Source organism: Hemitrygon akajei, chromosome 23 (assembly GCF_048418815.1).
Source record: "Hemitrygon akajei chromosome 23, sHemAka1.3, whole genome shotgun sequence".
Lineage (NCBI taxonomy): Eukaryota > Metazoa > Chordata > Chondrichthyes > Myliobatiformes > Dasyatidae > Hemitrygon > Hemitrygon akajei.
The window spans coordinates 58,590,285-58,613,597 of NC_133146.1; the positions used below are offsets into that span (position 1 = coordinate 58,590,285).

At 40.5% G+C, this 23,313-nt stretch overlaps 1 protein-coding gene across 2 annotated transcripts in view; it reads left to right on the top strand.

Annotated features, from left to right (window-relative positions):
- Positions 1-23,313, top strand: part of LOC140715481 (hyaluronan-binding protein 2-like) — a 52,383-nt gene that overhangs the window by 18,306 nt on the left and 10,764 nt on the right. For both annotated transcript variants that reach the window (XM_073027781.1, XM_073027783.1), the window contains exons 5-11: positions 1,304-1,420; positions 4,919-5,038; positions 5,392-5,563; positions 7,323-7,417; positions 12,979-13,258; positions 15,553-15,695; positions 16,142-16,276. In XM_073027781.1, coding sequence (XP_072883882.1) covers positions 1,304-1,420; positions 4,919-5,038; positions 5,392-5,563; positions 7,323-7,417; positions 12,979-13,258; positions 15,553-15,695; positions 16,142-16,276 — 1,062 coding nt within the window. The remainder of the gene's footprint in view (positions 1-1,303; positions 1,421-4,918; positions 5,039-5,391; positions 5,564-7,322; positions 7,418-12,978; positions 13,259-15,552; positions 15,696-16,141; positions 16,277-23,313) is intronic.

The window sequence follows — 23,313 nt, forward strand, 5'->3', positions numbered from 1 at the left end:
CCCTGTGCAATACTACTGTCACTTTTTACCTGGACATTGTGAATGTGCACCCATCACTGTATAATATTACAGTAATTTTTGTGCTCCCTCAACAGTGTGAACTTGTAAATCTTGAAATGCAATTTTGGCTTGTAAATCTTGTACATTTTATTTTAAGGTAACTGATTTGTAAATTTTTTCTTACTTCTCTTCTAATATATGTGCACTTGTAGTGCTACTGTGATACTGTAATTTCTTTTAGGATCAATAAAGTATCTAGCACCCTGTGAGGTGGGCATGTGGAGCCTACCCTACTGGGTAAGGAAAAGCAATATATTTCAAGGCTGGATGGTAAGTAACTTTGTTGTAACTTTACCACGATGATGTTCCCATGTTTCTCTTGGCTTTGCTGTGCATGAACAATGTCATGGATTTGGGTTTTGTTCATTTAGAACAGCTCGTTCTGTACATCAAGTGGTCTTGATGCATCAGATATAGAGGGAGTGAATGGCTAGCTCGGGGTGCTAATCAGATGTGCCATTTTAACCTGGATCAAGTCTTCTTCTTCTTCAGTGGTGCTGAGTTTATCCAGACACATCAAGGGCATTCCTGAATTTAGTCTGTTGGAAGCAAAAGGTTTTAGAGAGTAAGATGGTGAGGCATTTGTTGGATAACTCCCAGATTCTCATTTACCATTGATTTTTATTTTTTCATGTATTTCTTATACAAAACTGTATTACAAAATATTAAAGAAGGTAACTGAATATTAATCTTAGTACATGCTTTTTAATTACAGTCATAATGTAACATATTGTGTTTAAACTATTTTCCTTAAATACAGTGATGGCTGCTCTTTAAATATCATCATTTGGGTTATGAAGGAATTAGGACATTATAAGGGTGTGAAAGGTATCATATGAATGCAAGTTCTGTCTGGTTCATAAACCATTATTAACCAATATTAAAACATTCTAATTAATTCCATGCTTGTAGTTGTGATTTAACTTATTGTGGATATCTTAAGTCAACATCACATTCCAATTTACAGCAAGAGGAGGCGAGTGAGCAGGAGGTTGGACATGTTCTCAGTATTATTTGTTTATTTATATTTGCACAGTTTGCCTTCTTTTACACATTGATTCCCTGTCAGTCTTTGTGTGTAGTTTTTTTTATTGATTCTGTTGTATTTCTTTGTGGTACTGCAAATGCCTGCAAGAAAATGAATCTCAGGATGGTATATAGTGGTCTATATGAATTTTAATAATAAATTAACTTTGAGCTTTGAACATGGAACTTTTATGAAAAGTTGTTCTCTATCTTACAGTGAACAATCCCTGTCGGAAGAAAACATGTCTGCATGGAGAATGTGTCCTTATAGATACACCACCATATCACAAGTGCAAATGTGACTATCCTTACAAGCCTCCGAACTGCAAACAACGTACAGTAACCAGTTATATTTTTCCATATGATTAGTCTGTCTTTTCTCTCAGTGAACAGTTTCCTGTAAAAGGTTGTCATGAAATCAGTCAAAACACAACTAATATGTGAAAGCAGCTGGTACAACTGATCCTGTTGGCTCCATGTTGGCAGATGTCTGCACAGCCCGCCAGCTGGCTTCCATTACAAAATCTGCTATTACTTTGAAGCACGGCAAAGCAGGGTGAATAAAAAAGGCTTGCGAACGTATCAATGGGGCAAACAAATTGGAAAGGAACAATAAAGCAGTAATGGAGAAAGGGGGTGAAAGATTGATCCAACTGCATGTCAGTTAAAAAATTCAGGAGCCCAAAATAAAGACTAAAGGAAGCTAAAGACAGATGTTAAAGAATTCATACTGGCTCTCTCAAAAATAGAAAAGCTAGAGTTGAATTCATAGAGATAGTCGTTTGTGTCTGAATATGTTGGAAGAGGTTGGTTCTAATAGTAGAAAAGCTAGAGTTGAATTCATAGAGAAAGCTAAGTTGCTTCTGAATATGATGGGTAAGTTAACCAAAGTGATATAACACTCCATGAGATCTTAGACATATTTTTACAGCGATGTACTTTTACAAAGGTGGTAGTTTAAGGGCCAAGGAACAAAGATTCAACAGGCGTAGACCAGAAGAAAGTGTGGTGAAATATTGTTTTACACTGAGTATGGTTTACTCTGTGGAAACAGAGGATGCTTGAAGTCGAGTTAATCATTGCATTCACTGGACATCAGGTGGACACGAGAAATAGCAATTGGGCTCCTGGGCAGGACAGAAGGGAAGGAGTTGAATAAATTGTTCTACAAGCAGGTGCTGTGTATTCAGTGGGCTGAAACAGGTGGGGGGGGGGGGGGGGTTCTGAGCCACAAAAAGTGAGGACATTAACTGGAGTGTACAATCAAAGTAGCTAATCCCATTGCCATCAGGAACTATTGCTCCTGCTACTCACAAATAATCCACAATTAATCTTAAAACAATAGGATTATGTTTGCTGATGTCAGTACATAAAAGAATCAAAATGATGAAAAAAAATGGCAAATGAGGCACTTGTTAGAGAAGTGATATGAGTTGGGCAGGGTGAGATTATGACAACAGCTGTGCATGTGTCGTTAGGCACCAAGAAGATCCAAGATGGCTTGACTGATTCAGAAGTTGAGAACACCTAAACTCTCTGGTGACTCACTAGATATGTAATTGGCAAAGCGGCTATATTTAAGGATACTGTATTATTAACTGCTCATCTGGCTAGTCTGCTTCGTTAAAGGAATCAATAGGAAATGATTTGCAAGTTAAGCATTGGTTTCTACATATTGGTTGCCAGAAAAAGGCAAAACCCCAGAACCCTAATAGATACAAAGGACCTAAGCTCACTCCAAAATAGTTCATACGTAAAGTGTTGGTCTGTGGATGTGATCAGCTGGCTCTGATGTAGACTTGTTCCTTAGGCCAGTTCTGTGGAAAGCAGAGACAAATCAAAGGAGTGTCAAGGGAGGGCTAGCAACTGAGGAGCCAGGAGGTGCATGTTCCTTGTTGCTATTAATGTAAATATTCTCTGCAGAGCAAGTAAACAGGGTTTAGTGACAAATGGTTGATCTAATTCGGTTGGCATCATTACCACAAACCATTATATACTGTACTCCTGTTTAACATATTTACAGACTTGCTTTATGCCTAGACATTACTAGCTGGTAAATTAGTAGCCAACATTTAGTCAGACATGAAATTAGAAGTTTGCTCCAATATGTAAATCATGCATAGAATTTTTAAATGCTTGTTTTGAAGAATTTGCAGTTATTTATAGTCAGAGTCCTTCCATTAGGTAATTTGACCAGATACTTCCCATTGCAACTTATCATAGCACAAATTTCATTTCCCATCATATATTGCGCACACAATATTAACATGAACAGCTCTGTGCGCCAACTGATGACTGAAACTGGGAATGGAGGAACGACAGACTCCCATATTAAGATAGAAACAGGAAATTATTCATAGGAATTCCAACTGAACGTTTGTAGCTTGACCAAGCAACACAGTGAGATGAATCATTCTCAAAACACACAGGGATCCTGTGACCTGCGCTAACTGGGAGTCTGCTTTAAATAATCGCAGTACAAAGAAAACCCATGCCAGTCAAAATAAATTTGACAAGATTAAACAGAAATCACAAGGGCTTAATGACTCTGGATAAGGCAACAATCAACAATTACAGGTGCGAAGGCCTGCATTGCTCATGACTCAGTTTATGTAATTAGCAAAGAAACTAGAATTTTAAAATCATGATTTATTTCCTTTATAATAACTACTAACAAAACAAGGAAGATAGTAATCTGGAATTAAATTGCTCTAGAGTTTTTAAGCATAAAAGGACATCCCCTTTTCATGAAAATGATTCTGGGATTAAAGGGCTTGTCATATAAAGAACGTACGATGGCTCTGGAGAATTCAGAAGAATACTTCATCAGGATTCAGAAGAATGAGGGGTGACCTCACTGAAACCCGTCGAATGTTGAAAAGCCTCGATAGAGTGGACGTGGAGAGGATATTTCCTATGGTGGGGGAGTATAAGACTAGAGGACACAGACTCAGAAGAAGAGGGACGCCCATTTAGATTTCTTTGGCCAGAGAATGGCGAATCTGTGGAATTTGTTGCCACAGGTGGCTGTGGAGGCCAAGTCATTGGGTGTACATAAGGCAGAGGTTGATACATTCTTGATTAGTCAGGACATGAAGGGAGATGGGGAGAAGGCAGGAGATTGGGACTGAGCAGGAAAATGGATCAGCCATGATGAAATAGTGGATCAAACTCGATGGGCCAAATGGCCCGATTCAGCTCTCATTTCTTGTGGTCTTATGGTATGTTTTATTTTTAAAATATCAATGCTGGTACTCCTCTGTAAAGATCAGCTCTCCCTGATTTGTGTTCTTAATTGTTGTAGTGAGTTGGAACCATAATCCCTTCATGAAGATCCTTGCATCATCACCCTCTCCCACCTCTGTATATACTGTACTGCCATTTCACCAATATCACCCACCCACTCATCCTCATCTCCATAACAGCCTGAGCTCCAGTTCCTACCTTGAAATGCCTAGGTTTCATTGTTTAAACACTTTTAGAGTGCAGCAAATAATGATTTCACAAAGCAAAGATTTGTAATTACATAATTCTTTTGTATTTTCTGATTTGTCTTTAGCAAATGCATCTTGGTCTAACCTACAAGAAATGTTTAAAGTTCAATGTCTAGGTAGAGAAATGATTGCAAAGTATTTGGGGATAACTGCGAGCAGTTTTTCCTGTGTGTTTTCATCTCGTTGGTGGAAGCATAGAAAGTGGGGTGTGGGTGGGCTGTGGGTTTATATTGTTTCACTTTAATTAAGTCTCAAAGTTAATAGTTTCTCAAAGTATTTCTAAAATTGATGCAGAATTGATAACATTTTGGTAAGGTTTGACAGGCATCTGCTCTTAGGAGTATTCACCTGTTCAAGAAACCCCTGTAGAAATGGAGGAGTTTGCAAAATGGGAAAAACAAGAAGATCTTTCTCTTGCTTGTGTCCAAAGAAATTCACAGGCAGATTTTGTGAAGTAGGTAAGAAGGCTTTTTTTTATTTGTACTTGATGAACATTCCTTTAAAAATCTCTATTTCAATTCAATTGACACAGTTGAATAGAAACCCTTAAGTTAGTTATTTGAGGCTAGTTTTCCTTTTTGGGTAAAGCACTTCCTAGGTTTCTTTATATTCACACTTCATTCTATGCTAATCGTTTAAAAGGTATAGAATCTCTTATTAAGCCAAATAGTTAAAAGCAAAATTTGTGACTCAGTACTTGTCAAATTGTTTGAGTTTTGATCTAGTGTAAAGTTTAAAGCTTAAATGGGATGTGTAATACTGTAGAATTTTTGCCAATCTGCATATGACTCTTGGTCTTAACCTTCTATAGATGTAGATGACTGTTATGAAGATAATGGTGAAAACTACAGAGGCAATGTTTATATAACAGAACAAGGGAAAACATGTTTATACTGGAGTTCTCACTTGCTTCTAAGGAAAAATATTAATATACTTGGAGACCAAGCTGAAGAAAACGGCCTTGGAGATCACAGATTTTGTAGGTAAATAAAACATTCATATTTCTAATGTAGTGATCACTGAGCCTAATTTAAATCCTAAATATGAGCTGGTGTAACACCAGGATCTTTAATACACTGACCAGCATCTATAGGACATTGCCTGTGAGAAGCCTACAATATCAAATACGAAACAGACACACAAGGGGCAGAAGCACTGGTGATTGCAAAATTGGAGCTAAAGCATTGATGCATCTCATTAAAACCACAAGTTAATGATATTTGAAGCAGCACACATGAAGTGCTGGAGGAATTCAGTGGGTCAGCGTCCATGGAACTGACACTTCTGGCTGAGACTCTTCTTCAGGACTGGAAAAGAAGGGGGAAGGTGCCAGAATAAAAAGGAGAGGAAGGAGACAGATGAAGCCAGGAGGATGGGAAAGGTAAAGGGCTGGAGAGGAAGGCTTGAACCAACCTGTACAATAATAATTACGGACTCAATCACTGTTCCCTCTAAGCTGTGCAGGTTCACATCCATACAGTAGCTGAAATGCTCCAGCACACATAGCCCTTATTGCCACACAGCTGGGATTTTATTTTATATAATGTCAATATAATTTCAAAATCTATGTTAATATAATTGTGAAATACCTTACCTTGCAATTATTTATGTGTTAATGAATATAATTCATAAATTTTCTAAATAATGTACATGCCACAACCTTTACTTTGAAACATCTTAGAGTTTCAACATACTGTACTTACATTATCAGTGTTTCAAGTTACAACTCTGTTACGAATTGTAACAATAAACACAGAATGGAAGTCAGTAATTCATTGTTAATAAAACACCAATCCACTGAACACAACACGAAATATTTTCTTTTTTTTACTGCATTTCATTATAGTCTACAATAAATAAATAAAACCAAAAGTACACTCAGACCTCGCTAACAGTGAGGATGCATTCCTCGGGGAGGGAATGCTATGGAAATCAGCGCTATGCGGGGTCAGAAATGGACATGTGTGCCTGATTAAAAAAACAAACCCAAAATATATGATACGCTAGTTTATGTATCCACAGTAATTCATGGAATAACAAATACACAAATAGACCTAACCTGTACATTAGTGCGGCAGCAAAAGTGGAGGGAAGCGGGTGGTGGTTACATATTAGAGGAGGGGCCAGACTATGGGTCCCCCTCTAACATTGACTTCCTCATCAATTAGACATCGAGATTTGAGACGGCCTTTTCTTCATGAAGCAGCTCTTAGTAGCAGGAAATCATGTCAAGAGCACCACTCTTTGCCTTATATACAACCCTGAGATTCATTTTCTGGCAGGCATACTCAATAAATCAATAATAGAATCCATGAAAGACACACCAACTTGGGCATGAAACCAGTGTGCAAAAGACAACAAACTGCAAATACAAAAAGAAAGAAATAATAATAATAAATAACTAAGCCATAAAAGTTGAAAACATGAAATGAAGAGTCCTTGAAAGTGAATTCATAGGTTGTGGGAACAGTTCAGTGAAGTTCAGTGAAGTTATCTCCTTTGGTTTAAGAGCCTGATAGTTGAGGCGTAATAACTTTTCCTGAACCTGGTGGTGTGGTACCATCAGAAAGAAGGTCCTGAGGCTCCTGTACCTTCTCCCTGATGGCTGCGGCGAGAGGAGAGTATGGCCCGAGGGTGGGGTTGCCTGATGTTGGATGCTGCTTTCTTGCAACAAAAGGATGAACATTTATATCAATCATATTGCAAACAATTAAAACTGTTCTTAACTCTATCATTCAACAGAAATCCTGACGATGATGTTAAACCTTGGTGCTTTTTCAAAGAACGCAATGGAAGACTGAAATGGGATTTTTGTTCAATCTCTCAATGTGAGAGAGGTGTGTGCAGTTCAGTCTTTGTTATGCTGTGAATGTTGACTAGAATGCATCAGGTGCATTAGAAACATAGAAACATAGAAAACCTACAGCACAATACAGGCACTTCCGCCCACAAAACTGTGCCAAACATGTCCCTACCTTAGAAATTACTAGGTTTACCCATAGCCCTCTATTTTTCTAAGCTCCATGTACCTATCCTGAAGTCTCTTAAAAGACCCTATCATATCCATCTCCAACACCGTTGCCGGCAGCCCATTCCACGCACTCACCACTCTCTGCGTAAAAAACTTACCCCTGACATCTCCTCTGTACCTACGCCCCAACACCTTAAATCTGTGTCCTCTTGTGGCAACCATTTCAGCCTGGGAAAAAGCCTCTGACTGTCCACACAATCAATACCTCTCATCATCTTATACACCTCTATCAGGTCATTTCTTATCCTCCATCGCTCTAAGGAGAAAAGGCCAAGTTCACTCAACCTGTTTTCTTAAGGCATGCTCCCCAATCCAGGCAACATCCTTGTAAATCTCCTCAGCACCCTTTCTATGGCTTCACCATCCTTCCTGTAGTGAGGCGACCAGAACTGAGCACAGTACTCCAAGTGGGGTCTGACCAGGATCCTATATAGCTGCAGTATTACCTCTCGGCTCCAAGATTCAATTCCACGATTGATGAAGGCCAATACACCGTATACCTTCTTAACCACAGAAGGTATGCGCAGCTGCTTTGAGCGTCCTATGGACTTGGACCCCAAGATCCCTCTGATCCTCCACACTGCCAAGAGTCTTACAATTAATACTATATTCTGCCATCATATTTGACATACCAAAATGAAACACCTCACACTTACCTGGGTTGAACTCCATCTGCCTCTTCTCAGCCCAGTGTTGCATTCTATCAATGTCCTGCTGTAACCTCTGACAGCCCTCCCCACTATCCACAACACCTCCAACCTTTGTGTCATCAGCAAACTTACTAACCCATCCTTCCACTTCCTCATCCAGGTCATTTATAAAAATCACAAAGAGTAAGGGTCCCAGAACAGATCCCTGAGGCACACCACTGTTCACCGACCTCCATGCAGAATATGACCCGTCTACAACCACTCTTTGCCTTCTGTAGGCAATCCAGTTCTGGATCCAAAAAGCAATGTCCCCTTGGACATTGTCCCATGCCTCCTTACTTTCTCAATAAGCCTTTGATGGGGTACCTGATCAAATGCCTTGCTGAAATCCATATGCACTACATCTACTGCTCTTCCTTCATCAATGTGTTCAGTCATATTCTCAGAAAATTCAACCAGACTCGTAAGGCACGACCTCCCCTTGACAAAGCCATGCTGACTATTCCTAATCATATTATACCTCTCCAAATGTTCATAAATCCTGCCTCTCAGGATCTTCTCTATCAACTTACCAACCACTGGTCTATAATTTCCTGGGCTATCTCTACTCCCTTTCTTGAATGAAAGGAACAACATGTACAACCCTCCATTCATCCGGAACCTCTCCTGTCCCCATTGATGATTCAAAGATCATTGCCAGAGGCTCAGCAAACTCCTCCCTCACCTCCCACAGTAGCCTGAGGTACGTCTCATCCGGTCCCGGTGACTTATCTAACTTGATGCTTTCCAAAAGCTCCAGCACATTCTCTTTCTTAATATCTATACGCTCAAGTTTTTCAGTCTGCTGCACTATCACACTTGATAGGTCCTATTCTTTCATATTGTATCCTCTTGCTCATTACATACTTGTAGAATGCCTTGGGGTTTTCTTTAATCCTACCCACTAAGGCCTTCTCATGGCCCCTTCTGGCTCTCCTAATTTCCTTTTTAAGCTCCTTCCTGTTAGCCTTATAATCTTCTAGATCTCTAACATTTCTTAGCTCTCTGAACCTTTTGAAAGCTTTTCTTTTCTTCTTGACTAGATTTATTACAGCCTTTGTACACCACGGTTCCTGTACCCTACCATAGCTTCCCTGTCTGATCAGAACATACCTATGCAGAACTCTTCACAAATATCCCCTGAACATTTGCCACATTTCTTCCGTATTTTTCCCTGAGAACATCTGTTCCCAATTTAAGCTTCCAATTTCCTGCCTGATAGCCTCATAATTCCCCTTACTCCAATTAAATTCTTTTCTAACTTGTCTGTTCCTCTCTCTCTCTCCAATGCTATTGTAAAGGAGATAGAATTATGATCACTATCTCCAAAATGCTCTCCCACTGTGAGATCTGACACCTGACCAGGTTCATTTCCCAATACCAAATTAAGAACAGTCTTTCCTCTTGTGTGCTTATCTACATATTGTGTCAAGAAACTTTCCTGAACACACCTAACAAACTCTACCTCATCTAAACCCCTTGCTCTAGGGAGATGCCATTCAATATTTGGGAAATTGAAAATCTCCCATTATGACAACACTGTTATTATTACACCTTTCCAGGATCTGTTGCCCTATCTGCTCCAGATCTCTCTTTTGTTTGTGTGCACCTGTCTCTGCACAACCTTATTTTATCCATACAATCCAAAATGAATATACAAATCCAGTGGCATGAAAGATATGGTCAGGAGAAAAATATTCCTAACAAATGTTCTTTAAATACACGGAGCAAACAACTTCATTTGAGCAGATTCACATCAGGCCCCATGGTCTCAAGATAATGGATGAGTCATTTTGGGTTTCGAAGAAAAGCTTCTCAAACAGTTGCCCTTGGACGTCTCTAGCTCAGGGAGTTGTGGGTTCTCAGTTGCTGATTTCACTCAAAGCTATAATCAATAGAGTTTTGGACAAGAGGGGAAGCAGAAAATTATGGGAACATGGAAGACAGTGATTCAAACAGTTAGTGAATGGCAGAGGAAGAACAAGAAGGACCCGTGCTCCTATGGCTGCTGCCATTTCCATTCTCAGTATCTTATTTTTAATACCATTCATATCTAAGGGAATTAGAGCATAAAGTTTAAATAAAATTCAGAAAGTTGCAAGCATGATGAATCAAAAGGCATCTATTACATTGCTTCACAATAAAAAATTTCCATTCCATGCTCAAAGTGCTTGTTGACTACTGCAATCTCCTTGTCTTGACAATAAATTTCCATTTCCTTCTCTCAATTGCTCTGACTCCACTGCATCTGCTCTCACGATGAGGCCTTTCATTCCAGAATGAAAGAGATGTCTTCCTTCTTTAAAGAAAGGGCTTCCCTTCCTCCACCATCAACACTGCCCTCAACTGCATCTCTTCCATTTCACACATATCTGCTCTCACCCCATCCTCCCACCACCCTACCAGGGGTAGAGTTGCTCTTGTCCTCACATACCATCCCACCTACCTCCTCGTCCAGTACATAATTCTCCGCAGCTACCACTGTCTCCAAGGATCCCACCTCCAAGCACAACTTTCCCTCCCACCCCCCACCACTTTCTGCTTTCTGCAGGGGTCACTCCCTATGTGACTCCCTTCTCCATTCGTCCCTCCCCACTGATCTCCCTCCTGGCACTTATCCTTGCAAGTGGAACAAGTGCTACAGCTTCCCCTACACCTCCTCCCTCATGCCATTCAGGGTCCCAGACAGTCCTTCCAGTTGAGGCGACACTTCACCTGTGAGTCTGTTGGGGTCCTATACTGTGTCCAATGCTCGCAGTGTGGCCTCCTATGTGTCGGGGAGAATTGATGCAGATTGGGAGACAGTTTCACTAAGTACCTGCACTCAGTCCACAGAAAAAGCAGGATCCCCCACTGACCACCTATTTTAATTCCACTTCCCATTCCCATTCTGATATGTCTATCCAAGGCCTCCTCCCCCCACCACCCCTCCCTGCCGCCACTTTCACTATTCCCCATCCCCTTTCCCCTTTCTCACCTTATCTCTTTACCCACCCATCGCCTCCCTCTGGTGCTCCTCCATGCTTTTCTCCTTCCAAGGCCTTCTGTCCTCTCCTATTTGATCCCCCCTTTCTCTCTTTCGCTAATCAAATTCCCAGTTCTTTACTTCACCTGACTTTTCCCCTCTCCTGGTTTCACCTATCACCTTATGTTTCTCCTGCCCTTCCCACCTCCCCCCCCCCCCCCCACCACCTTTTAACTCTACTCCTAATCTTTTTTTCTCCAGTCCTGCTGGAGGGTCTCAACCAAAAATGTCGACTATTTACTCTCTTCCATAGATGCTGCCTGGCCTGCTGAGTTCCTCCAGCATTTTGTTCATGTTGCTTGGATTTCTAGCATCTGCAGATGTTCACTTGTTTCAGTTCTATTCTACCAGGTTATATCATTAACTTAGTTCATTCCTTATCAGAATCAGGTTTAATATCATCAGCATATGTCGTGAAATTTGATAACTTTGCAGCAGCAGTACAATGCAATACATGATAATAGAAAACAAAACAGTGAATTACAGTAAATATGCGCACACACTATATATATAATAGTTAAATTATGTAAGTAGTGCAAAACAGAAATAAAAGAAATAGTGAGGTAGTGTTCATGAGTTCAATGTCCATTCAGAAATCTGATGGTAGAGGGGAAGAAGCTGTTCCTGAATCACTGAGAGTGTGCCTTCAAGCTTCAGTACTTCCTTCCTGACAGTAACAATGAGAATAGGGCATGTCTTGGATGATGGGGTCCTTAATGATGGATACCGCCTTCTTGAGGCACCATTCCTTGAAGATGACTTGGATACTATGGAGGCTAGTACCCATGATGGAGCTGACTAATTTTACTTCAACCCTGTGCAGTAGCACCCCCACCTCCACTGTCCCATAACAGATGGTGATACAACTTGTTAGAATGCTTTCCACAGTACACCTGTAGAAACATGCAAGTGTTTTAGGTGACACGCCAAATCTCCTCAAACTCCTAATGAAATATAGCCACTGTCTTGCCTTCTTTCTAGCTGCATCGATATGCTGGGACCAGGTTAGGTCCTCAAAGATATTTATGCAGAAAATTTCAAACCTTATGTAGGTTAATGAAATTTCACTTAGCTTATGGTGTATAGACTTGGCTATGAAGATCTTAGTCTGCATACTGGGATCTCAACAAACCCTTTCAGACCAAGTTTCAGATTTAAAATGCACTTTATTCTTATTCTGGTCAGAATACTCTGGAAATGTAGAGTAAGTTTAATCAAGCTTGCTTTGTGACGAGAGTCCTTGATGAGAATGGTCTGGACCCTAATACTGGAGTATCCACGGCAAGGATCGAGACACGGTTTCGAACTGGATCGAGAATCTGAGCACAAAACAAACATTAGAGGAGATCACGAATAGGCTTACGATTGAGCACCAAACTTCAGTTCAGGTGCTCCTTAGATGCTCAATCCTTGGCACCCAAAGCATGATTGCGAACTGGTGGGACTGTCCTGAATCTTTAAAAGGGCCACGACAACTACCATAATCCAGGGAGTCCAAACCTCGGAAGCTGGTCATAACATGCTTATGGTGGGATAGTGATGAGAACTCTAAGCAAATCATTCCAAACAGTACCTGGGACAAGGAACATGCTGTTTGGACAAGGATTAGAATTAAAATTATTAGTAACGAAAAGCATTTTGTAATTGATGTAGAATATACCACCATGCCTGAGGCTGAAACTGACACAGTCACCGAGAGCATTGCTGCAACAGAGCGCCCACAAACCTTTGAAAGCTGTGGCGAAGCATTAAGTCCCAGGCAAAGTATAAGTCGTATCTATGGTGGAAGGAAGACATTGCTTGGCAGACACCCTTGGCAAGCATCTTTACAACTAAAATCTCATGTAGGTATTTATGAAAAAGGACATCTATGTGGAGGGGCCTTGATTACACCTTGCTGGGTTCTTACGGCGGCTCACTGCTTGGAAGCAAGGTATGATAACACAAATTATCAATGTAACTGTATAATCTGAAGGATGTGGAACTAGAACCAATATAATTTATATCGTGCAGGAAAACATAAATAAATTTTAATTTTTTTACACTGTTTCTGTTTTAGCTGAAAGAAACACCTAGTTGGGTAAAAATAAAAAAAATTGCAGATGCTGGAAATCTTAGATAAAATCAGAAATTATTGAATACATTCCCAAGGACAGCCATGCACTTTTACAACAGAGGTAGTGGCTATGGACTAGCTAGGGCAGAGTGGGTGTGATATGATAGGCAACATAAAGCTTAAGGTTGCCAAGTGGTATGAATGTTCGAGAAAGCTACATTAGAGAGACCCAACACCGTTCTTATGACTGCTTGTTGTGACTGTTTTTCTGGCAGCTGTCTAAGTGCCAGGTGCTGGTTTGCGTGACATTAGTTATTTCCAGAGATAAATCTTTGTCAACATAATTTCCTCACCAGATAATAAACAGAAAAGGCTGATAGAAATTGTGTGTGGATGAAGGGTCTTTTCTGTCTTCACTACCCAACAGTTCTTCAGCTCACCGTGAACGTAGAGCTGCACCAAGTGCAGGGAATCAAACTGTTTTGAATTTGGTTTAAGGGAAGGAGTTGAACTGAAATCTATTCCAGAAGCCCATCTTCTGAATTGTTTTGTCCAATGAACTTCAGAATAACAATTGATGCACAAAGATATGAATCCATTCTTGTAGTGTGGAGTAAATCTCCTGTAGTTTGTGACACAGTTCCTTCAATTAAAATTCATCCAAAAAATGAATACAGTTGACAGCTGATTCAACTGATGCTCCTTTGATACTTGAACTTCTTTTTAATGTAGATATGATTTGAATTCCTTTACTTAAACTGTGCAAACGCTACATAACGTTGAAAAGACCTCAGTTGGTTGGGGATGAGCATGGATGTTATGCCCCAGCAGTCTACGTAATACACAAGCCAGTCTGAAAGCCAGGGAGAGCACGTTGTTACACATGTAGCAGACACCCCCTTTCCACTCAGCTAATGAATCCAAAATCTTTTTTTTTAATGCCGTGGACCCTTACCATTAACCAAGGGGTCTGTGGACCGTGGATTAGGAAGCGCTGATCCAAAGGAACGGCAGAGACCAATAGAGTTTGGCACCAGTGGTGTTGCAGGAGTTGCCAGTCAGCGTTGAACCCAACATAGGACTGTCTTGGGCACTTCAGCTCTGGATGTCTCCTTGGTATTTACTCCTAATGTTTTCCCCATGCGTGGGTATAGCGCCAGGCAGCGCAGGCTTGAGATCAGAGTTTTCCTTTTCTGAGAGAAGCTGCCAACCAGGGCTGCCGAGCCCCATCTGCCCGAAGCGACTGGTTTTACACAAACATTAACCCACCTTTTCCCCTTCTCCTGTCAGTAGAATTGGTTCCGCTGGTCTTAGGCCAGGAGCCGGACTTGGCTGTCAGGGGATATTTGAGGTGCACACCATTTGGGGCATTGAATAAATAGAGAGAGCTTATCCCTATTACCTGCCCCCTGGCTATAACAAATCCCTTGTAGTCTTCAAGTAACACTTAAAATACTTTTTTAAGCAACTTGCCATGAACTATTACGTATTCTAAGTAATACACACAAAATGCTGTCCAGAGTGCTATGTTCCTCCAGCATTTCGTGTTTGTTGCTCAGATTTCCAGCATCTGCAGATTTTCTCGTGTTTGTGATGTATTCTAGATACTGACACTTACTAGTTCCTTGTGTTTAGGAAAGGAAAATCATTCCCATATCTTCTTACGGAATATAACAGCGTATACAATATTTCCCAGAATCTGTGTGATTACCTAAGATCAGCAACAATTGTTCAGTATTTCTCAGGAAAAAGACACAGTTCCCTAACTTGGCATTAATGTTGGCTGAGGAAAATAATGCAAAAATTATTCTGTTCAATGACCATTATTTATCTTGAATTACTTGTCAATCTTTTGGAGGGAATTTCAAACAAATCCCAGCTCAATCAATCAATTAGTGGCATGTTGAAAGCACAAAGTAATAGTTAAGTATTTCCTACAAAAATTGCTATGAAATAAAGTAGAGAAATTTGTAAAATAAAAACAAGCAGAAAATATAGATAGCTATACTCTGATTTTTTTTTTACATGAAAGCCTTCTAAATTACCTGCCTGCAAATGCTTAGCTATTGTGTTCAATGGGCTGATATGGAAATGACTGCATAGTAGAATTTAATTTGGGCACTAATTTCCAATAAAAATATATTTATTTTTAACTCCTCAATGATTTGTAGCCTACAACCCAAGCATTATCAAATATTACTCGGGAAGCATAATATAGAATACATAGAACTCAATGAACAACAGTTTGATGTTGAGAGAATCATTGTACATCCAGACTATGAAGAGACAGAAAGTGCCTTACACAATGATATTGGTAAGAAAATTCTTTGTATTCCTATCTATTTCTCATCCAGTTTTATAGTGTCAAATTAATTGGGTGGTTGGATCCAATTATAGTTACTCAGTCCCTTTGATTAATTAAGAGTAATTTTATAATTTTTTTCAAATTTTGTAACTTAAGTCTGCTATATGCTATAAAGGTATCTGAACTCCCAGTATTGTTATCATAAGATTCAAAGTTTAAATCACAAACAAGATTCGCTTTATTATTAATGATTCCTTGAATAGATTTGTTTTTCACAATTTGTTTTGGTTCCCTTTTTTTAAATCCTCTTCTCCTTTTCAAAGTTATAAGCAGTCATGAAGTTTCACCGTGACTAATTCTAAGAAAATTATCAACAACTCAGAACAGAAATTCTCACTAAAGATATGTTATAAATTTGTTTGTGAAATCCTAAGTTAGTAAAACTTATCTTTCAGCCTTAGTGAAGTTGAAAAGTATTGACGGATGGTGTGCCAATGAAACCAAATATGTCAAAACAGTATGTTTACCAGCTAGCAATCCACCTCTCAACTTGTCGTGCTACATTTCAGGATGGGGTATAACAGAATCAGGTAATCAAATGCATCATGTTCTGTTTTCCATAATAAATGTGAAAGTTCGGTGTTTAAAATCCAATACCCACCCAGACAAGACTCATCAGAGTGAGCAAAACACACAAAATGCTGGAGAAATTCAGCAGGCCAGGCAGCATCTACAGAAAAAGAGTGAACAGTTGACACAAGGAAATCTGCAGATGCTGGAAATTCAAACAACAACACACTCAAAATGCTGGTGGAACACAGCAGGCCAGGCGGCATCTATAGGGAGAAGAGTTGTCGACGTTTCGGGCCGAGACCCTTCGTCAGGACTAACCAAAAGGAAAGATAGTAAGAGATTTGAAAGTAGTGGGGGGAGGGGGAAATGCGAAATGATAGGAGAAGACCGGAGGGGGTGGGATGAAGCTAAGAGCTGGAAAGGTGATTGGCGAAAGTGATACAGAGCTGGAGAAGGGAAAGGATCATGGGACGGGAGGCCTCGGGAGAAAGAAAGGGGGGAGGGAGCACCAGAGGGAGATGGAGAACAGGCAAACAACTAAATATGTCAGGGATGGGGTAAGAAGGGGAGGAGGGGCATTAACGGAAGTTAGAGAAGTCGATGTTCATGCCATCAGGTTGGAGGCTACCCAGCCGGTATATAAGGTGTTGTTCCTCCAACCTGAGTTTGGATTCATTTTGACAATAGAGGAGGCCATGGATAGACATATCAGAATGAGAATGGGACATGGAATTAAAATACATGGCCACTGGGAGATCCTGCTTTTTCTGGTGGACCGAGCGTAGGTGTTCAGCGAAACGGTCTCCCAGCCTGCGTCGGGTCTCACCAATATATAAAAGGCCACATCGGGAGCACCGGACGCAGTATACCACACCAGCCATCTCACAGGTGAATTGTTGCCTCACCTGGAAGGACTGTCTGGGGCCCTGAATGGTGGTGAGGGAGGAAGTGTAAGGGCAGGTGTAGCACTTGTTCCGTTTACAAGGATAAGTGCCAGGAGGGAGATCGGTGGGAAAGGATGGGGCGGACAAGTGGACAAGGGAGTCGCGTAGGGAGTGATCCCTGTGAAAAGCAGAAAGGGGGGGGAGGGAAAAATGTGTTTGGTAGTGGGATCCCGTTAGAGGTGGCGGAAGTTACGTAGAATTATACGTTGGACCTGGAGGCTGGTGGGGTGGTAGGTAAGGACAAGGGGAACCCTATCCCGAGTGGGGTGGCGGGTGGATGGGGTGAGGGCAGATGTGTGGGAAATGGGAGAGATGCATTTGAGAGCAGAGTTGATGGTGGACGAAGGGAAGTCCCTTTGTTTAAAAAAGGAAGGCATCTCCTTCGTCCTGGAATGAAAAGCCTCATCCTGAGAGCAGATGCAGTGGAGACGGAGGAACTGTAAGAAGGGGATAGCCTTTTTGCAAGAGACAGGGTGGGAAGAGGAATAGTCCAGGTAGCTGTGAGAGTCTGTAGGCTTATAGTAGATATCAGTAGATAGGCCATCTCCAGAGATGGAGACAGAAAGATCAAGAAAGGGGAGGGAGGTGTCGGAAATGGACCAGGTAAATTTGAGGGCAGGGTGAAAGTTGGAGGCAAAGTTAATGAAGTCGACAAGCTCAGCATGTGTGCAGGAGGCAGTGCCAATGCAGTCGTCGATGTAGCGAAGGAAAAGAGGAGGAACAGATACCCGTATAGACTTGGAACATGGACTGTTCCACAAAGCCAACAGAAAGGCAGGCATAACTGGGACCCATATGGGTGCCCATGGCTACACCCTTGATTTGGAGGAAGTGGGAGGAGCCAAAGGAGAAATTATTGAGAGTAAGAACTAATTCCGCTAGACGGAGGAGAGTGGTGGTAGAGGGGAATTGGTTAGGTCTGGAATCCAAAAAAAACTGAAGAGCTTCGAGACTATCTCGGTGGGGGATGGAGGTATATAGGGACTGGACGTCCATGGTGAAAATAAGACGGTGGGGGCCAGGGAACTTAAAATCATTGAAAAAATTCAAAGCATGAGATGTGTCACAAACATAGGTGGGAAGAGATTGAACAAGGGGGAATAAGACAGTGTCAAGGTATGTAGAAATGAGTTCGGTGGGGGAGGAGTAAGCTGAGACAATAGGTCTACCTGGACAGGCAGGTTTGTGGATCTTGGGTAGGAGGTAGAAACGGGAAGTGCGGGGTGTGGGGACTATGAGGTTGGTGGCAGTGGATGGGAGATCCCCAGAGCTGATAAGGTTGGTGATGGTATAGGAGACAATGGCCTGGTGCTCCTTAGTGGGGTCATGATCAAGGGGTAAATAAGAGGAGGTATCAGAGAGTTGTCACTGTGCCTCGGCCAGGTAGAGGTCAGTACGCCAGACAACAACAGCTCCCCCCTTATCAGCAGGTTTTATAGTGAGGTTGGGATTGGTGCGGAGGGAGTGGAGAGCAGAGTGTTCAGAAAGCAGAGCCTTCATCCCTCGCCCTCCAGTCTTCTCCTATCATTTTGCATTTCCCCCTCCCCCCACTACTTTCAAATCTCTTACTATCTTTCCTTTCGGTTACTCCTGACAAAGGGTCTCGGCCCGAAATGTCGACAGCGCTTCTCCCTATAGATGCTGCCTGGCCTGTTGTGTTCCGCCAGCATTTTGTGTGAAAAGTTGACAGTTCAACTAAAGGTCTCAGCCTGAAACATCGACTGTTGCGTCCTGATGGAAGATTTTTTGCTCAAAATGTCAACTATTGAGCCCCAATGAATTGGTACAAGGAGGTAGAACTTCAGATTTTTGGTTCATTGGGATCTCTTCTGGGGAAGGTATGACCTGTACAAAAGGGATGGGTTACACCTGAATCTGAGGGGAGCCGATATACTTCTGGGCAGGTCTGCTGGAACTGTTGGGGAAGGTTTAAACTAATTTGGCAGGATGATGGGAACCAGAGTGACAGGGCTGAGGAAGGGGCAGTTGGTAAACAATTAGATGCATTCTGCAACGAGACCATGAGGAAGGACCGGCAGAGGATAGGGAAAAATTGCAATTGGCAGGATGAGTTGAAATTCACATGGGGGTAAAATCAAAAAGGCTGATCAATACAGGTCTGAAGGTGTTACATATGAATGCAGGCAGTAAACAGAATATTGTAGATAAACTTGTAGCAAAATTAGAGGTCGGCAAGTACAACATTGTGGGCATCACTGAGTCGTGGCTGAAAAAAGAGCATAGTTGGGAGCTTAACATCCAAGAATACACATTGTATTGAAAAGACAGGCAGAGGGTGTGACACAGCACTATGGTTAAAAATGAAATCAAGTCCTTAGAAAGAGGGGGGGGGGGGAATGTCACGTGATGGAATGGGACGTGGAAGTCCAGCTCTCCTGTAAAAAACTAATAAATTAATGTTTAAGTGAAGAAAAGTTAGTAAATATTTTCTAAAAACTACATCTAAACTACTCAGGATTTTCCTTAGATATGCCTTCTAAACAGACACAGAAGAAAACTACTACTTTGAAGACAGTACAAGCTGGGCCGGCCACCATGAAGGAGCCTCGGACTCAAGTGCATCTTAACCTCTGGCGATACAGAACAGGAATCGGCGGCAACATCAACAGTCTCCAAGAAGAAACAACAGGAACTGCACGTGCATGAAGGAAGGGGCATGCGCAAACATGAGCAATTTGAACTACAAATCCCAGCTACGATTGGAAGTGGAAGTGAAAATGAATCCGAGGTGGATTTGGATTCTCTGGAACATACAGATGAAGATGAGGAGGTCAAAGAAGAACAACAGGAAGAGGTTGGAGGTGGAAGATATTCTGGAGACATAAGAGAAGCTTTGGCACAAATAATGCATGAATTAAAAGAATTAAAAACTTTAAAAATAATAAAAGAAGATATTAAAAATATGAAGACTATGATAAAATGGTGAAAAAACAGGAGAAAATGGACAAGAAAGTTAAAAAGCTGGAAGAAATAATGGGAGACACTATTGACAGAGTGAATAAAATGGAAGATAATATTCTTGCCTGGACATCAGAAAGAAAACAACTGTTGGAAAAAATAGACGTGCTTGAAAATTTTAGTAGACGAAATAATATTAAAATTGTTGGTCTTAAAGAACGGATAGAGGGAGAGGATCCAATAAATTTTTTTCAAAAATGGATCCCGGAGAATTTGGAAATGGAAGAGGGAACCCAGTTGATTGAAATCGAAAGGGTCCACAGAGCCTTAAGACCAAAACCTCAACCTGATTAAAACCCACGACCAATTTTGATAAAATGCTTAAGATATCAAGATAAAGAAAAGATCCTGAAGGCGGTTGCCCAATGTGCCAGAAAGAGAAATGGGCCATTGATGATAGAAGGGAAAGCAGTTCTTTTCTATCCTGATATAAGTTATGACCTTTTAAAGAGAAAGAAGGAATTTAATCCAGCAAAAAAAGTTTTATGGGGAAAGGGTTATAAATTTATATTGCGCCACCCAGCAACACTGATAATTTTTTTGGATGACGGAAAAAGAAAATTTTTTACTGATCATCGGGATGCAGAGGAGTTTGCACAAGAACTCCCAAATATTCACTAGACACAGTAAAGATTTAAAAGTGAAACAGATTAAAGATGAAGATGGGGACAGTGAAGTGAGTTGATGGACATTAAGGACAGAAGAATATTTAAATATACTTTTAATTATATGATACAGGGGGAGAAAGGTAAAGATTTGAGAAATATTAATCGAGAGTAGTGATATTATTTTTTCTTCTCTTATATATACTTTTTTCATGTTATGGGGAGCTGGGGGAACTTCGGTTCGATCGCTACGGGATTCATGTGTGTAATCATGGCGTTTGCCATGACTCACACAATGGAGGGGGTAATGTGTTTTTTTTTCATTCACAACATTAGCAGGGGGGTTTTTGTTATTTTTTTCTTTATAATCCATTTTTCTTTTATCTTTCTTTCTTTGCCTGGATGATTGGAGGGGAGACACATAGCAACATGGAGAATTTTAAAATAATTCCCCAAGGTAGTATGAGAGTTGAAATATTATGTATTATTATAGACTGGAGTAACCCGGTTAAAAATAATGACAAATTTACTGAATTTTTTAAGTTTTAATGTTAATGGGCTTAATGGACCGGTGAAAAGAAAAACTTGGTCTTGTTTTAAATTTCAACCTTTTTGGACAAATTTAAGAGTTTTACTGGAACAAATTATTGGAATACAACTTCCTCATAATCCAACATTATTTTTACTAGGTGATATTGAAGGGATAAAATCGAAATCCAATTTGAATAAATATCAGAAAGAATTCATAAAAGTTGCATTGCCAGTAGCCAAAAAGGCTATTGCAGTTACTTGGAAATCAGATTCATACTTAAGTATAGATCTTTGGAAGAATGAAATTTTTAGCTGCATTCCACTTGAAAAAATTACTTATAATTTAAGAGATAAATATGAAATATTTCTGAAAATTTGGTGCCCTTATTTACAAAAGATAGGATTAAATATATAGGTGCTCTGAAGATAAAATTATTGGTTATCTGGGGAAATAAATAAATATACATATTAATGCATATTATGAACTCCATGGAGCATGTGGGGATCTTTCGATATCCAGGCATCCTTTTCTTTCTTTTTACTTTCTTTCCTTGTTTTCTTTCTTTCTTTCTTTCTTTTTTCTTCTCTTTTTTTTCTATAGGGATATGTTAGGGGGGAGGGGTTAAGGGGAGGGGAGAAGCGTTGATAATTTTTTTCTTTCTATAACCTATTTGAAAATTCAATTTAAAAAAATTTTTAATCCTTAGAAAGAGGTGACATAGAATCAGAAGGTGTAGAATCCTTGTAGAGAGAGTTACAAAACTGCCAGAGTAAAAAGATCCTGATGGAAGTTTTATACAGGGTTCTGTATAATAGACAGGATGTAGGATAGAAAAGGGTTGTAAAAAGGCAATGTTATGATAGTCATTGGAAATTTCAATATATAGGTAGATTGGAAAATCTGGGTGGTGCTGGAACCCATGAATTTGTAAAAAGTCTATGAGAAGGCTTCTTAGAGCTACTTGTAGTTGAGTTCAATAGGGCAAAGACAATTCTGGATTGGGTGATGTGTAATAAACCAGTTTGATTAGGGAGCTTAAGGCAAAGGAACCCTTAGGAGGCATTGATAATATGATAGAATTCAACCTGCAGTTTGAGAGGTAGAATATAAAGTCAGAAGTATTAGTATCCCAGTGGAGTAAAGTGCATTACAGAAGCATGAGAGAGGAGCTGGCCAAGGTTGATTGCAAGGGAACACTAGCAGGGATGATGGCAGAACAATGCTGGCTAGAGTTTTTGAAGGCATTTTTGAAAGTGAAAGATAGAATGAAGTATTCTAAATGAAGGATGAGGCAACCATGCCTAACAAGGCAGGTCACACGCAGAATAAAAGCATAAAAGCATAAGAGAGGGCATATAACATAGCAAAAAAAATGGGAACCCAGAGAACTGGGAAGCTTTTAAAAGTACAGTAGGCAACTAAGAAAGCCATAAGGAGTGAAAATATGAAATATGAAGGTAAGCTATCCAATAATATCAAAGAGGAAGCAATTTTTTTCATATATAGAATGAGTAAAATAGAAACAATTGGACCACTGGAAAATGATGTGGAGGGGTAGTCAGGGGGTATAAATTAATTTATGACAGATGAATTTAATAAATATTTTGCACGTGTCTTCACTATGGAAGATACTGTTAGTCCTGACGAAGGTTCTCGGCCCGAAACGTCGACAGCGCTTCTCCCTGTAGATGCTGCCTGACCTGCTGCATTCTACCAGCATTTTGTGTGTATCAGTGGATGTTATTTACTTGGATTTTCAGAAGGCCTTTGACAAGCTATTGCACAGAGGCTGCTTAACAAGATAAAAGCTCATGGTATTACAAGAAAGGTAATAACATGGATCAAAAATTGGCTGACTGGTAAGAGGCAAACAGTGGGAATAATTAGGGGCCCTTTCTGTATGGCTGCAGTTGACCAGTGGTGTTGTGCTGGGGTTGGTGTTGTGACTGATTCTTTTCACATTGTCTGCCAATGATTTGGATGACAGAATTGAT